The sequence below is a fragment of the Psammomys obesus genome, unplaced genomic scaffold (assembly GCF_907164565.1).
Source record: "Psammomys obesus unplaced genomic scaffold, mPsaObe1.curated_primary_1811, whole genome shotgun sequence".
NCBI classification, from domain to species: Eukaryota; Metazoa; Chordata; class Mammalia; order Rodentia; family Muridae; genus Psammomys; species Psammomys obesus.
In genome coordinates this window covers 22046635-22061148 of record NW_026596040.1, presented here as the reverse complement: position 1 = coordinate 22061148, position 14514 = coordinate 22046635, and the positions used below count along the sequence as shown (strand labels likewise).

General features: G+C 52.5%; 1 protein-coding gene across 1 annotated transcript in view; it reads left to right on the top strand.

The window, feature by feature from the left end:
- Nucleotides 1–6972: 6972 nt before the first annotated feature.
- Cdx1 (caudal type homeobox 1) overlaps nucleotides 6973–14514 on the top strand; it is an 18285-nt gene continuing 10743 nt past the window's right edge. Inside the window, exon 1 of the mRNA XM_055622741.1 lies at nucleotides 6973–7502. Coding sequence (XP_055478716.1) covers nucleotides 7061–7502 — 442 coding nt within the window. The 5' untranslated portion in view covers nucleotides 6973–7060. The remainder of the gene's footprint in view (nucleotides 7503–14514) is intronic.

Here is a 14514-nt window from a genome sequence, read left to right as displayed (position 1 = left end):
CTTAGCTCCTCCACCATTAACCCTTGGTGGGCACGGGAGCTGTTTCTCCTCCCGTGCCACTGATGGGGGACAGGCATGACAGAACTACACAGGGCACCACAGGGCACTTCCTTACGAAGGCCTGGATGGGAACACTAAGCTGTCACAACTTAGATTTGGGACCCAGAGGCTAAAGCTAGGTTCGGATTCCAGCCTCTCTATTCCAAGCTGGAAGGTCCTGAATGAGTCCTTGAGCTGCCTCAGCCTCAGTTTCCTGCCCTAGAAAACAGGTAAGTCAGGGCTGAGTCCTTGGACCGCTGAGACTGATGTCCTCCAGGACAGCGTGGTGCCTGGAAGAGTGACAGTGGGAAAGGATGCCTCCTGTCATCTGAAAGCATTCCATCAGTATGTGGCTCTGCACTGGCCACTTCTTCAGCATTCTGCAGGGATAAGTAGTGCCAGCATCCTGGGGTGGCCCCAGGCCCACTCTGGACACGAGGCAAAGTGTGCATTCACTCACTGCCCACATCCTGGGAGCCAGTTTGGCTATGGTCAAACAGTGAGGAGAGAGCCGCCAAGGGTGAATGATGGGTAGGGCTCAGAGGGGGTCCTAGGCCTTGGGGCATCACGCTTCTCACCCCCTGAGCCTGATAGTATACTCAAGGGGTAAGGACCTGAGCCCTAAGGCTGAAGTTCCAAACCAAACTCAGTTGCTTCTTAGCTGTATGCCTCTCAGAATGCCTTGAGCCATAGGACTTTAAAATAGAGACCTGTGTGCCTGCCTGACATGTTTTGAGAGGCCTGGGTACAAGACTCACACAGGTTTGCTGCACACCTGAGAACAGAACATGAAGGGTACTACAGAGGATAAAGAATCTCAGGTCTTCCCTGAGGCTGATGTCACCAGAGTCCATGATCGCTGTTGGAGGGAGGCCCTCCACCCACTCATTTCACAGCCAACGGAAGGGGTCATGACAGAAGTGGCTCCTGCCAGCCATACGATCCTTCAGTGTGGGCACAGATGCAACAGATGGCAGCAAAGGCTTGGTCTTGACTTTTATCCCCCTCCCCATGTTCTGTCTTGGAGGAAGGGTCCAGGCTGTGTGTCACCCTAACACCTCCCTCACTGTCAGAGCAGGAAGCAGCACTCTGTGGGGTGGACTGAGGGGCTGGGAGGGGAGCCTCCATGAGAGGAGTCCCTGTGGGCCAGCTCAGCCGCACACAGGCAGGGGCCAGAAGCCACCGCAGCTGGCTCTCCCACGCTCCTCGAGCTTCCCTGAAGGCTCCCAGGGCAGGCATGGGGTGTGAGGAAAGCAGCACACATCCCAGACCTTAGCACAGCCATCTTGAATGTCAGAAGGGCACCCTCAAGAGCAGTCCACCGGATGAACCCAGAAAATGGAGGGCTGCACGGGCGGTGCCTGAGCTGCAGTACCCTTGATTCCAGCCTAGCTCTCTTCCCTGCTACACACCATGTGCAGATAGGCAGATCCTCTACCAGTAGGTGAAAAGCCAGAGACTCAGAATAGAAATCACAGCATGTTGACACTGGGAGCAGGTGTAGGGATCAGTGGGGACATGAATCACCTTCCACAGAAATTCTTGGGAATCCTCTTATTGGCCCAGGCTGTAGCCGGGATGGCAGGAGGTTTGGAGTTCAAGACCTGTCCATTCACACTTACCTCAGCCCTCTAGCTGTTCTCCCGCATGCCACCTCAGTGCTCCAGGACCACAGGGTACAGGGTGCCCTCTTAGCACACACAGAAGTTTCTAAGACATACAGCAGCAGGACCCTTGAAGACCATAGTGTTTCTCCCTCATGAGAACACTGGCTCTTAAGGCCCAGAGGGCTATAGAAGCTGCTGGAAGGCACACAACAAGTCTCCCATGGGGCCTCTCACTCCTACTCTCAAGCTGTCCTGTATCTCCCATCATGCATCTGCATAAAGGAAGTTAGTTCACTGAGCACCTACTATGTGACCTGCCTCATCCCCCCAGAGCTCACAAGCAAACACCAGGGAAACAATACATTAACGATACTCAGTTGTGTTTGGTACAATGAAGAGATACAGCAACTACTGGGTCGGGCAGATAAGGGTTCTTGTTTGGGTCTATAGAAGCTCCTCAGGGGAACGCACATTTCCCTTCAGACCTATGGTTGAAAGGCCACACATGAAGCAAGAATGGGAATGAGGTGAGTTTAAAGAAGAGGGAACAGCCTTTGCAAAAAAATCACTGAGGCTAGAAAGACCCGAAATGGCAGATTAGTGAGAGAAGGTCATGGTGATAAGTACAAGGATGGGAGGGAGTTAGGGGCCAGCATGAAGACCTTGAGGGATTATAGGAGCCTGGTTTTATCCTGAGGCCAGTAAGCCTGTGGCTTAAGCATGGATGAGACCAGGTAGCTGAGGTCCAGAGTGGAGGCTGAGGCTGGGCAGGGCTGGGCTTCTGTAAGCTTGTGGGCAACTTACAGAACTTAGAGTTGAAACCTCTAGAGATTCTGTCCAAGCTTAGGCTGAGTCTCCGTGACTACTTTGCTTCTTGGCCTGTGGGTCTGCACATCTTTGGGCACAGGACCCTTCCTGATGAGGACATTCTGTGCTTCCTTTAGGCCCTGGTTCTGGTGTCCCCTTTGATCCCTGGTGTCTGGAGAAGGAGGTTGCATCTCTTTCCCTGTTTCCCAGAAAAATAGTGGCCTCCCTCTGTCAGGAGAGACTGGGCAGTAAGGGACTAACTGCTGCCAAACTCTGGAGCGCCAGCAGGTGGCGATCTCACCTCTACGGGGGCAGAAGGAAAAGTGGAGCGGGTGGAAAGTCCTGTCTGGAAGGCAAAAATTATTCCAGGGAACCCTACTGCCGGCGTGGAAGCACACCTCTGTCTCTGAGAGATGGCCACCCACCCCCCACTTCTGAGATGAAGCAGGGACCCAGAGAAGGGACCTCGTCTGCCCAACGATGCGGAGTAAGGCTGAAGCTTGGCGGGCTCTTGGTCTGTTGTCTAGAGAGAGGCTCCCCAGGCTACGGGCCACAGTGGGTCTGAACTAGCCTGGTGCCAACCGGCGTCTCTTAAGTAAGCCATTCTCAGCAGAAACTGAGCCTCAGACCTTTCTCTTCTAGGGCCATAAACGATGTTATCAGCAAGATCTTTATGAGGCCCTCATCTAGGCACCCCACCCCAGGAGGCCCGAGTGTGAGAGCAGCCTGGAGAGAGAGGGCTTCCACTGGGAAAAGGAAGGAAGGAGGGGCCCAATAAACAGCCACGCCCAGAGATAAGGGGCCTGCCGAAGGAAGAGCCTGTTTCAGGATAGGCAGGGGCTGGACACACTGGTACCAGCCCTGGGGGTACATGTGAGACTGGGGTCCAGATGGCAGGTCAGAGGTGGGAGACACTACAATTTCAGATTGGGGCTTTTTGTTTTGTTTTTGTTTTGTTTTGTTTTTCAAGACAGGGTTTCTCTGTGTAGCCCTGGCTGTCCTGGAACTTGCTCTGTAGACCAGGCTGGCCTGGAACTCACAGAGATCCACCTGCCTCTGCCTCCCTGAGTGCTGGGATCACAGGCATCCACCACCACATCCGGCTTAGATCGGTGCGTTTAAATAAGGTTGTAATGTCTTTTTAATAAAGTTACAGTATCTTTAATTAGGGAACTCAGCCACATCCATGATGCTAAAACCTCTAACCAGGGGGTCCACCGTGAGGTGAGCGTGAAGGGATCCTGGAGGCTCTTTTGCATGAAGAAGCCTGAGGAGGAAGAGGAACCAGCAATTTGTTTAAGCAAAGTCCAGCTAACAAGTTGTCGGGTGGGGAGGCAGACACACACTCAGGGTCAGCCTCTGTGCTTACCAGTCAAACATCTCCAGAGAAAAGAAAAACTGCCAGATAGGTCTCTGACTTGCTGTGTGAACCCACGAAGGTGACTTTACCTCTTTAAACTCAATTGTTAATTTGGGGAAAAAAAAGGGGGGGGGGGGACAACAATGGACTCTATTTCCCTGAGGTGGTGGGGAGGGTGAGTGGGGATGACTCCTGCTTGGAATGAGGCGTCACTCTTAGCACCTGCTCAGTGAGTAGAACTGCCACTGTCACAAACCAGCCTGCCACCTCAGAGAGAGGTGCTGGATACTCAGAACTCGTGAACGCGTGTTGCATCCCAGGAGTGCCTGCAGAGTGGGAGCGATGTCTACCCCTTGAGGGTACAGCATGGAGGACCTCCCTGCAGCAGGCACCCCAGGTTTCTGGTTATCCTGACTCTGCTTTTCCCTGCTAAGGTCCCCTGCTATCCTGACCCACCTTTAAGCCACTACCAAATCCTGGCTCTTTCTCAATCACTCAGGATCCCTGTCCAACTTCCTTCTCTTTGCACAGGGTTTGGAAGGGGTGGGTAGGCTCTCAGACTGGCTTCCTGCTCCCCACTCAAGACTGGGTTATCAGTTCTTTGGAAACACAGGTTCCTTGCCCCTCAGGGCCTCTGTTCATACTGACCCTTGGACTACAGTGCCCTTCCCCACTTACTAGGGCCCCGACCGATGTGTCACCTCCTACAAGAATTCTTTTTTTTTCTTTCCTTCTTCTTTTCTTTTTCTTCTTCCTTCTTCTTCTTTTTCTTCTTCTTCTGACAGGGTTTCTCTGTGTGTAGCCTCGGCTATCCTAGCCTCAAACTCACAGAGATCCTCCTGTTTCCCAAGTGCACCACCACCACCACTACCCGGCACCTCAAGAATTCTTTAGCTTGGTCCCTGTGGAGATTTAACTCACAATTGGACCCCAGCACTGAAGGCACCCTAAGGCAGGACCTCATTCCATACTGAACATGGTGCCAACACAGGTGTGTGGCTCAGCCTGTACATGTCAAATGGATGAATACACACACAAATGAATTTCTGATCCCAAACGGCAAGCCCCTTGACTAGTTGACTAGGCAAAACCCAGCATTCCTGGGATTGGAGTCCACCACTCCCCTGCCCTCCTCAAAATGACATCTCTCACCAGGGTGGCCAGCAGTCCCTTGCACCCCTTCCTTAATGGTGAGTGTGTTCTCTGCAACCCCAGGTAGGTTAGACCCCAGGCCTGCAGCTTTCTCTCAGGTCCCTCTCTGCCAGGTCTTCATGTCTCACAGTAGGAACAGGCCTCGCTACCCTAGCAGAGAGAGTTCCGCTCTCCTGAGTTTTATCTTTCACCTCTGCGTATCTCCTGGTTGGGCCCTCAGTGGAGCCCAGAACTCCAGCTATCTTCCGACCTGGGGTTGCAGTGGCCTCCCCTGCTGAGACAGCTATGTGCTCCATTGTGTCACACACTCATCTGTGTTGGTGACAATTAGCTACCTTCCACTCTCCTATAAGCAACCTTCATGAAGCCCTTTCCTCCCTGGGCCTCCCTGCTTCCATCCATTCATTCAGTGGGCAATTTCCCTTGAGCAGGAAGGGGACCAATAGGGTTACTGCCCTGTGTAAGTGTGACTCTGATAAAGGACACCCTTGCGGGGCAGCCACACAGAGAGTTCAGCTTTAAAGATCTAGGCTGGATTCCACCACCCTGAAATTCCAGGTCATTTTTTTGAACAACAGACCTGGCATTTTCATTTTGCACTGCAACCTCCAGCAAGTTACAGCCTGACCTTGACTCACCTGCCTGCCTTGAGGTGGTACTGACTGGCCCTGTAAAGAGAAAGAAAGTCTTAACAGCTAAGACCTGGTTCCACCTTCCTTTGAGGGCTCACACGTCCTGCGCATTTCGGGACCCTAGAACATGAGAGAAGGAAGATCAAATCTCAGGGGACTCATCTCAGTCCCCTCCCTGGCCCAGAGCACCATGTGGAGGGGCCCTCACGTACTCTAGACTTCCCGAATTCCTCCCCAGTTCCTCAGCTGTGCTCCCACTCCCTCCCCAATCCCCTTTCCTGTTCAGGTAGCTTTGGAGTGCCTGCCTCTCTTCAATGCAGCAGGAAAGAACACACAGGCATTTATGGGGGAGGGGGCACCATCCATAAAAAGTGAGGGCTCATGAAGCCAACTGCAAAATCACATTCTCTCTCTCTCTCTCTCTTGTTTGTCAATCTATTGGAGTACATTGTGTATTAACTGCATTAGATAATAAATAATCTGGAATTTGTCCGTGTTATTTTGGAGACTCGGGCTGACACGTGTAGGGGTAAAAATGACACGGAAGCCTGGAATTTGTTTCCAAATGCTTTAGGGAAAAGTCAGTAGATGAAAAAAAGGTGACAGAAACCTGATAATTACGGAAGCTGCATGGTGGGTTGCTGCTTGGTGGATTCATGATGCAACTCCCGCTTTTGTGTATGTTTGAATACACCCCAGCCATGGTAATGAAAATTAAGGCGCCATCAAGAGTTTGTGAAGTTTCCCAAGGTGTCCCCAGAAGACCCCCCTGGTCCACACCTTTGAGAAATTTCTCTGGGGAGCCAACAAGGGAAACAGTAGCATGCAGACTGGCTATCTACATATGCACATTTCCCACAGCTTTCATCTGAGATCCGAGGGGTCGTGACCCTTACCCCTTCAACACCCCCCCACCGCAAGACGCCCTCTACCTTACAGACGGAACCCCGTTTGAAGTCAGCCTTGCTCCCCCCTCACCTCAAGCTGGTGGTCACTGCTGACAGCGCCCCTTGCTCTCTGTGCTGTGTGAGGCTGGCCTAGGGTCCCCCTGCGCCCCTCCCCGCCCCCAGGAAGCTAGTTCCTCCACCTGTAACCCGGGGTCGGTGGTAGGGAGGTCCACGCGACCACCGAAGGAGGAGTTCCTGGACCTTCATCCAGGCCGCGCTCTCTGGGTCCCCAGCCCTCTGGCCCATCCACCTCCCGCTTAGGGCGGCAATTTGTCTCCTTTTGAACCCCCTCGCCCGACGGGCTTCCCCCTTTGATTCGCGGCCCCGAGGCTTCCCCCCGCTTTGAAATGCAAAGCCGCCCGGCTGGGGCCGCGGACTGCCCGCGGCTATAAAAGGCCGGGGTGGGGCAGGCGCGGCGGCGGCCGCGGGTCCAGGTGAGCAGTCGCTGGTCGTCGGGGCGGCCGGCCGGCGCGTCGGCTCCAGGGCCCAGCATGCGCGGGGGACCCTGCGGTCACCATGTACGTGGGCTATGTGCTGGACAAGGACTCCCCCGTGTACCCGGGCCCCGCCAGACCCTCCGGCCTCGGCCTGGGCCCTCCTGCCTACGCTCCCCCCGGCCCAGCGCCCGCACCCCCGCAGTACCCCGACTTCGCGGGTTACACGCACGTGGAGCCGGCGCCCGCGCCCCCTCCGACCTGGGGGCCCTTTCCCGCGCCCAAGGACGACTGGGCAGCTGCCTATGGCCCGGGCCCCGCGGCCCCAGCTGCCAGTCCGGCCCCGCTGGCCTTCGGGCCCCCTCCGGACTTTAGCCCGGTGCCCGCGCCGCCAGGGCCTGGTCCCAGTATCCTGGCGCAGTCCCTCGGAGGCCCGGGGCCACCGTCCTCGCCAGGATCGCAAAGGAGGACACCCTACGAATGGATGCGGCGCAGCGTGGCTGCTGCAGGCGGCGGTAGCAGCGGTAAGGACCCTTCTCCTGCTTGAGCCTCCAGACGGGCTCCTGGCCCTGGCAGGTGCCTGGCGAGGCCCAGGCCACCCTCTCTTTGACCTCTGCCCTGGCCCTGATTGGCTTCTCAAGAGCGTAGCCCACGACCACTCTTGCCCTGGAGACTCATTTTGTTTTGCTCGTCTTTATCTCTGTGTTATCTCTGGGCTTTGAGAGCTTTGAGTAACCCAACTGAGCCTTTGCCTATAGCTGGGAAAACTGCTATCCCGCAGAGGGACATGGGTCTGTGTAAGTGGCAAGGCCGAAATGCGAAGGCCCGACGCCAGCTCTCCGCAGCAGCACTGGCACTGGTGATCTCCGGAGCTTTTTCCAGGCCTAACTCTGCCACACACACCCAAACACCTATCTGTTGCGGGAACGCCGATCTCCTTCCTCTCCGGGGACCAACTGGCTCCCCATCCTAGAGTGAAGAGATTGGATCCTACCCTTTGGTTGACAATGTCCCCTTTGGTTGCATTGGCATAGGGGTCCCTACCTAACCTCCCCAGGACTCTCCCTGAACTCTTGACCCCGGGGGAGGGGCAGTAGAAGCAGTTGGGAAGGTGGCTGCTGTTTGGTTCCTTAGCCTGTGAAGCTCCTGCCCCCGGGCAGGCCTCTCTGATCCACCCTCTTCAAAGGCAGGGGAGGGGGTCTGGACAAAGGCCTAGCTTAATGACGACAGCCTGACCTTTATGGGTCCCCCCTTTGTCATGTAACTGCTTTTGCTTTAGCTCAGTAGTGACTCCTGTTGGCAGGAAAGTGAACAGGGTACCTCATTGTCCGGCTTGTGTTTGGCCCTGTCCTGACAAAGGCCACCTGGCCTTGAGGGCGGGAAGCTGGCCTGCCCACTCTTTGATGTCCAGCCCCTCCTTCCCTTCCCCCAGCTGGGAGCCGGCCTGGGACTTCCTCCACCTCCTCTCCCTTCCCTCCACTTCTCCCACACACCCATCTAGTCCCCTGGGCAGCTGCTGGGAGGGTTTGATCAGTAGCTGCAGGCCTCGGTTGTAGTCCCACCCCTCCTTAGAAGTGCAAGGGACACAGGAGCGCCTGTCTGTCTCCAGGGGTACTAGAGGGGTAAGGCTTGGCCACTCACTCCTGTGCCTTGAGTAATAGCAGCTACTAATGTGGAACTCTTATATAACATACTGCTGTGGGTGCTGTCTTCTTCCTGTTTGGAAGGCGATGAAACTATGGGACAAAAATGGTAAATGCTGGCCCAAGGCCACAGCCAGGAACTGGTGGGGCATATGGAACACCATACCTGTATTCTAATCCCATACCTGTATTCTAATCCCTGGATGAGTCACCCTTTCTAGGTCTCTGTTTTATGGTCAATGAAATAAGGAACAGGGGCCGGTTACATGGGGATTTGTATCCAGCTTCAAGCTACAGAAGTCTTGAAAAAGCTGATGGAGAAGAAAATGTTTCATCCTTTGGTATGTGTGTGTGTGATGGCTCTGGAGCCTTCTGCATAAAGGAAGGGAAAAAGCTTTCAATCGGATGACAAGAGAGGACATATAGGGGCCTTGCCTCCCCCCTCCCCCAGCAGCCTTCATTCTTCCAGTAGCTGCTTCCTGTCGGTCAGATGGCTCTGGAGAGGGGTGAGGAGGTTCCCCTCAGATTGAGCCTTGGAGAAAGGCCATCACTGTGAAACTCTACAAGCAGAAAGGAGTGGGCAAGTGGGGTAGTAGTCAAAGGAATGGACATTCTGACATTTGAGCTCACTCAAACCTCATTTACCTCTGAGCATGAACTTCCAAGCCCAGCTGCACTGTGGGTCACCTGTCAGGTATAGTTTTCTGCAGCCATCTGGGGCCATGCCTGTCCAAAGGCAAAAGAGGTTTTCTCCTGGCTTCAAGAGTAGAGGGCAGGACTGCAGGCTTGAGTTCCCAGGCTTCAGGAAGGGGTTTCTCAGGAACCAGATTAGACAAATTAGGCTGAGCGTACAGGAGTCTGGGCCTTCCAGTCATGTGATTCTCACTAGTGCTCCTGAAGTAGGGCACAGTGGGACCCGGGGGAAGGGTATAGACTCTCCCCAAGTGAAAAGCCCTCCCCATCCTCTCTTTGGTTCAGTTTCTCCTTCTGGGCACTGAAGGCACAGGTTTCCAGAGGTGGCTCTTGTGCAATGTCTGTGGCAGCGGAGGGCAGTTCACAGCACCCCACCCACCCTCCAGTGCCCAGTGACACTGGCCATAATGTGTTCAGCCTTTCTTCGCTCTTTTGAGCACCTGACGGCCTAGAATGTCTGCATTAAAGAGCAGAGACACTGATGAGGAGAGTGAGGTCCAGAGGCCATAAGGAAGGTTCCAGATACAGATGAGTCAGCTTAAATTTTTTAAAAAGATTTATTTGTTTTATTTATGTATACTAGCACTCTGTCTTCATGCACACCAGAAGAGGGCATCAGATCCCATTACAGATGGTTGTGAGCCACATGTGGTTGCTGGGAATTGGACTCTGGGCGAGTAACCAGTGCTCTTAACTGATGAGCCATCACTTTAACCCCACTTTAGTTTAAAAAAATGTTTATGTGGTTTCCAATGTTATTTAGGATGACCAGCACAGTCCTTTCTCAGGTCTCTAAGAGTCTATAGCTCCAATGCTTGGTTCCCACCCACCTCTGGACCTCACCCCAGGCCACTCCCTTTGGCCACTATGCTCCAGCACCCAACCCTCTTTTAAGGCCTCAGGCCCACCAAGTCTTGTTTCAGGTCCTGTGAACAAGTTTGGTTTTTTTTTGTTGTTGTTGTTCTGTTTTGTCCTTTCTTTTTCTTTTTCTCTTCCCTCTGACTCTTTGCATGCCTGGCTCCTTCTCACCTTCAGACCATAGATAAATGAGAGGTCCTCTGTGATTCCCAAATTAGACTACCCTCCTCCACTCCCTTTGATGATTTCTCCTGGGTGTCCTTTAGAAATCCAGCTTGTTCTCTCACTGCATGCTATCTGCTCCCAAAAGGTCCAGAGCCATGTCTGTCTGACCTAAAGTTGCTTGGGTATCCAGCTCCACGCCTGGCATCAAGTATGTGCTCAATGCATTCAGTTGGCTGCATGAACCAGAAAAGTGGAGGGGCAGGAGACATTTCAGGAAACAACCAGGGGAGGGGTGGCATCTCAGCTTCCACAGATTTCTAGAGCCCCTCCCTAGGGATTGGACCCATGACTGTCCGGGCAGCATTTCAGGCTAGTAGTCGAAGACTGGATGCCCTCCCACACTTGGTCAGTGCTCCTGAATCTAAGCAATGGGAGCAGCCAAGGCTAGACTGTGATTTGATTTGGTTTTATCCTAAGATCGGGTGCTGGACGAAGGAGTGGAGGGGTGAGTTTCAATTAGGCTGCAGTCCAGGAACAAAGGATTAGCCAGTTCTGAGAGAGCCATGTCACTTCTGAAGCCAGGGTGCAAACGATTATTACAAGGGGCTCTATTGTCTGTCTTGCCACTTGTTTAAATATGAGTCTTCCTGTCAGGATGCTATAATTGTCCTTCATCAGAGGCTCAGTCTGTCTTCTTGTGACTGAAAACTGACTTACAGATGTCAACAACGATGGGTCATTGTACTGGGGTTTAGAAATTGTCTAATCCCCTCAGCTTCATATGGGAAATGAGACACAGGAAAGGATGAACATGTTTCTCCCTGTCCCATACCCCGTAGCCACAGCCACTAACCTGGACTCTCACTTCTGACCTTTCATGAATGCTCCACCCATCTTCTAAACCACTGCCAGGCTTCCCTTATTAGGACACATCACTGCTCAAGAGCAACCCGGGTTCCCATTTCTGGTTTTTCCATTTCTGTGGCATCTACAGGCCAACTCAGTGCTGAAGACACTCTCCCAATAGTTTGCTTAGAAGCCCAGGGACTTATTGGATACTATTAGATGTTGAGCCTTGGGAGATTTAGCTCTGGAAATGCAATTCTCTTAGATGCCATGTAGCCAGGGGCACATTAAACAGCGTCATTTCTTTTTTCTTTCTCCTTATTCATCATCATCATCATCATCATCATCATGATTTTGTGAGACAGAATAGCCCTGGCTGTCCTGAAACTCACTCTAGAGACCAGGCTGGCCTCAAACTCAGAGATCTTCTGCCTCTGCCTCCATAATGCTGGGGTTAAAGACATGTGCCACCACTACCCAACCTTTTAGTTATTTTTGTTGTGGTGGTTTTAAAGAATTTCATTGGTATAGGAAGCTGTACACCACTGCATGTGTCGAGTTCAGAGTACAACTGTGTAGAGTCGGTTCTTTCCTTCCACCTTTTTGTAGGCTCCAGGAATCAAACTCAGACCATCAGACTTGGGTAGCAAATGCTTTTACCCGCTAAGCCTTTTCACTGGCACCTAACTTGGATAATTTCTCAAAGCCATGGTACCTGTAAAGCACAGCCCAGCACCATGCAGGTACCCAATGCTCAGTGACACTTCTTGGCAGGTGTGAACTAACCTAAGCTCATATTTTCTGCATGTTCATCCTGGGCCCCTTATCTGTCCTGACTTCTTCCCTCTACTGCATCTTTACCAGTGCAAGTGCTGCTCCTTCTCCAAGGATGCCTCCTCCAGGAACCAGCCCTCCACTCCCCAATTCTCCCCACTCCAAGTTCTGTCCTTGGAGTGAAGGACAATTATAGCCTACAGACAGCCCCTTGTTTTAGCAATCTCTGTCATTATCTGCTTCGATCAAGTTGCTTATTCTTGCCACTTGCCAACTGTAATCCCAAGAGCCAGTCCTAATCAACCTCCCTCGTGCCCTGGCTTGCACATAGTAGGGGTTCATCATGTAGGCACTGTGTGAAGCGCTCCTTTTGGGCTACTTTACTGAGGTCTCAGAACTACCCCACACATTGAACACACAGTACAGATAAAATTGAAGAGGCTTGGGGAGGCCATGTGGCCTATCTAAGCTCACACGACAAGGGTATGGTGACATACAGGTCCAACCAGGATCCATAGCCTGCCCAGGGTTTGTCAAACAGTAACAGCCTCAAGGACCAAGCCCCAGGTCTTTCCTCTGCTGCACGCTTTCCAGCCAGTGCGCACCCAGGTGAGGGAAAAGAGGCCAGCAGGGAGGAGCTGGGTGAGGTGGGAGGGAAGGAGAGGGGGGGAAAGGAGAGTAGGCCCCGCAGGGCTGACTTTTTAAAGCTGGCTTTCCCTATAGCAGAAGCTGTACCTGACACCTCAGCTCTCAGATGTAGCTGGGAATGACCTAGTTAGAAAGTGGCAGGAGATTTTTATTTTTTTATTTTTTATTGTTGTGGACCATGTCCCCTTTCCCCCAGCAGATCTTGTGCTTAGAGCCCCAGGAGTTATTCTGACATTCAGACAGCTTTGTTAGCAGCAGGGGCCAGCTTTTGGGAAGGAAGTCTTCTTCCTGGACAGGCCTCTTGGGACAGGCCTAAAGCTCCTGGGATTCACAAGCAGCCATAACATCTGGAGTCAGGGTCATCGGCATATTTTGCTACCCTTTCCCCATGTCTCCCCTCAGCCCTCATCTTTTCATGAGAAGAAAGGAGAAGCCTGAGCTTGCCACTTTGTGCTTGCCTCCTTCATGCCTGCCTGGGCTCTGAAATAAAACCCAGACCCCTCGGCAAGAGATTCTGTTGGTCCTCAAGCCACAAGTTGTGCCTTCCCTCTCTCTATCCCTTCATCCCTTCATTCTTTCTTCCAGGAAGGCAGACAGTGTTATTCTCTTCTGTGCTGAACATTCTGTTGGTTGATGGGCACTATGGCTGAAGAAAGGTGGGACCACCTGCCCCCAGAGAACTGGTATTCAGCTAGGCACTCTAATCCTCCTTCTGAGGGTCTTTGCAGAAGTGGTTTTCTCTCTCTGGAGTAATGTTCACCACATGTAACATGGAAGCTAACTTCTCAACCTTCAGGTCTTGGCCTACATGCCAATTCCTCCAAGAACCTTCCCCAAGGCTAAATAAAGAAGGCACACCCTCCAACCAACATAGCCCAGCCTCAGCTCCTTATTCATAGTCTTCCGCACTCCTGATCACAGTGGTAGTTGCTTAATTGGCCCGCTCACTTTTCACATGCCTGCCACAGGAGCACAGAACAGATTAGTGCTGAGCACTCGGCATAGTTTGGATGAAATGAACTGGTGTCTCTCAGGCACTCAGTGTGTGTGCTCAGCCCCTCTCCAAATGCAGCACTACTGACGCTAGAATGGGACACTTCTCCGTTGGCTTTGAGGCTAAGCGAAGATGTGAAGGCAGTAGCAACAGGCAGGATGGGCTGCCTTGGAGGCCCAGCCATCAGCTGAAGGGATGGCACTGCACTCGACTGAGGGTCCTTGTAGAATAAATTTGGAAGAATGAGAATGGAAGGAGCTTTAGCTAGTGTAAACTCAGTGCAGTGAGGAGAGCTCGGTAGCTTGGGCTCCTGGTCCCCAACGGGCAGAGTGGTGGTGTCTAATAGAACTTCCTGTCACAGATCTCGACTGTCTAAGCCAGCTACCAGAACATACAGTGGCTAAGCACTTCAAATCTGGTTAGTGCAACAAAGAAAACAAATATAAACAAAAACAGAACGGCTCTAGTGGCTTACCTGGGGACATACGAGCAGAACATGGCCAATCTAGGAGAAGACTTTCAGGGCCATCTAACCCTAAACTTTAAAATTATTATTTCATGTGTATGAGTGTTTTGCTTGGGTTTATATCTGTACCCCCAACGTGTGTGCCTGGTGCCTGTGGAGACCAGCAAGGGGCATCAGATCCCTTAGAACTAGACTTACGAATGGTTGTGATCCACCATCGGGTGTTGGGAATTGAACTCAGCTCCCTGGAAAAGCAGCCAATGCTCTCAACCTCTGAGCCACCTCTCCAGCCCAAGACTTTAAAGTTCCTTTCCTCCTTCTCCTTCTTCTCCTTCTTCTCCTTCTTCTCCTTCTTCTCCTTCTTCTTCTTCTTCTTCTTCTTCTTCTTCTTCTTCTTCTTCTTCTTCTTCTTCTTCTTCTTCTTCTTCTTCTTCTTCTTCTTCTTCTTC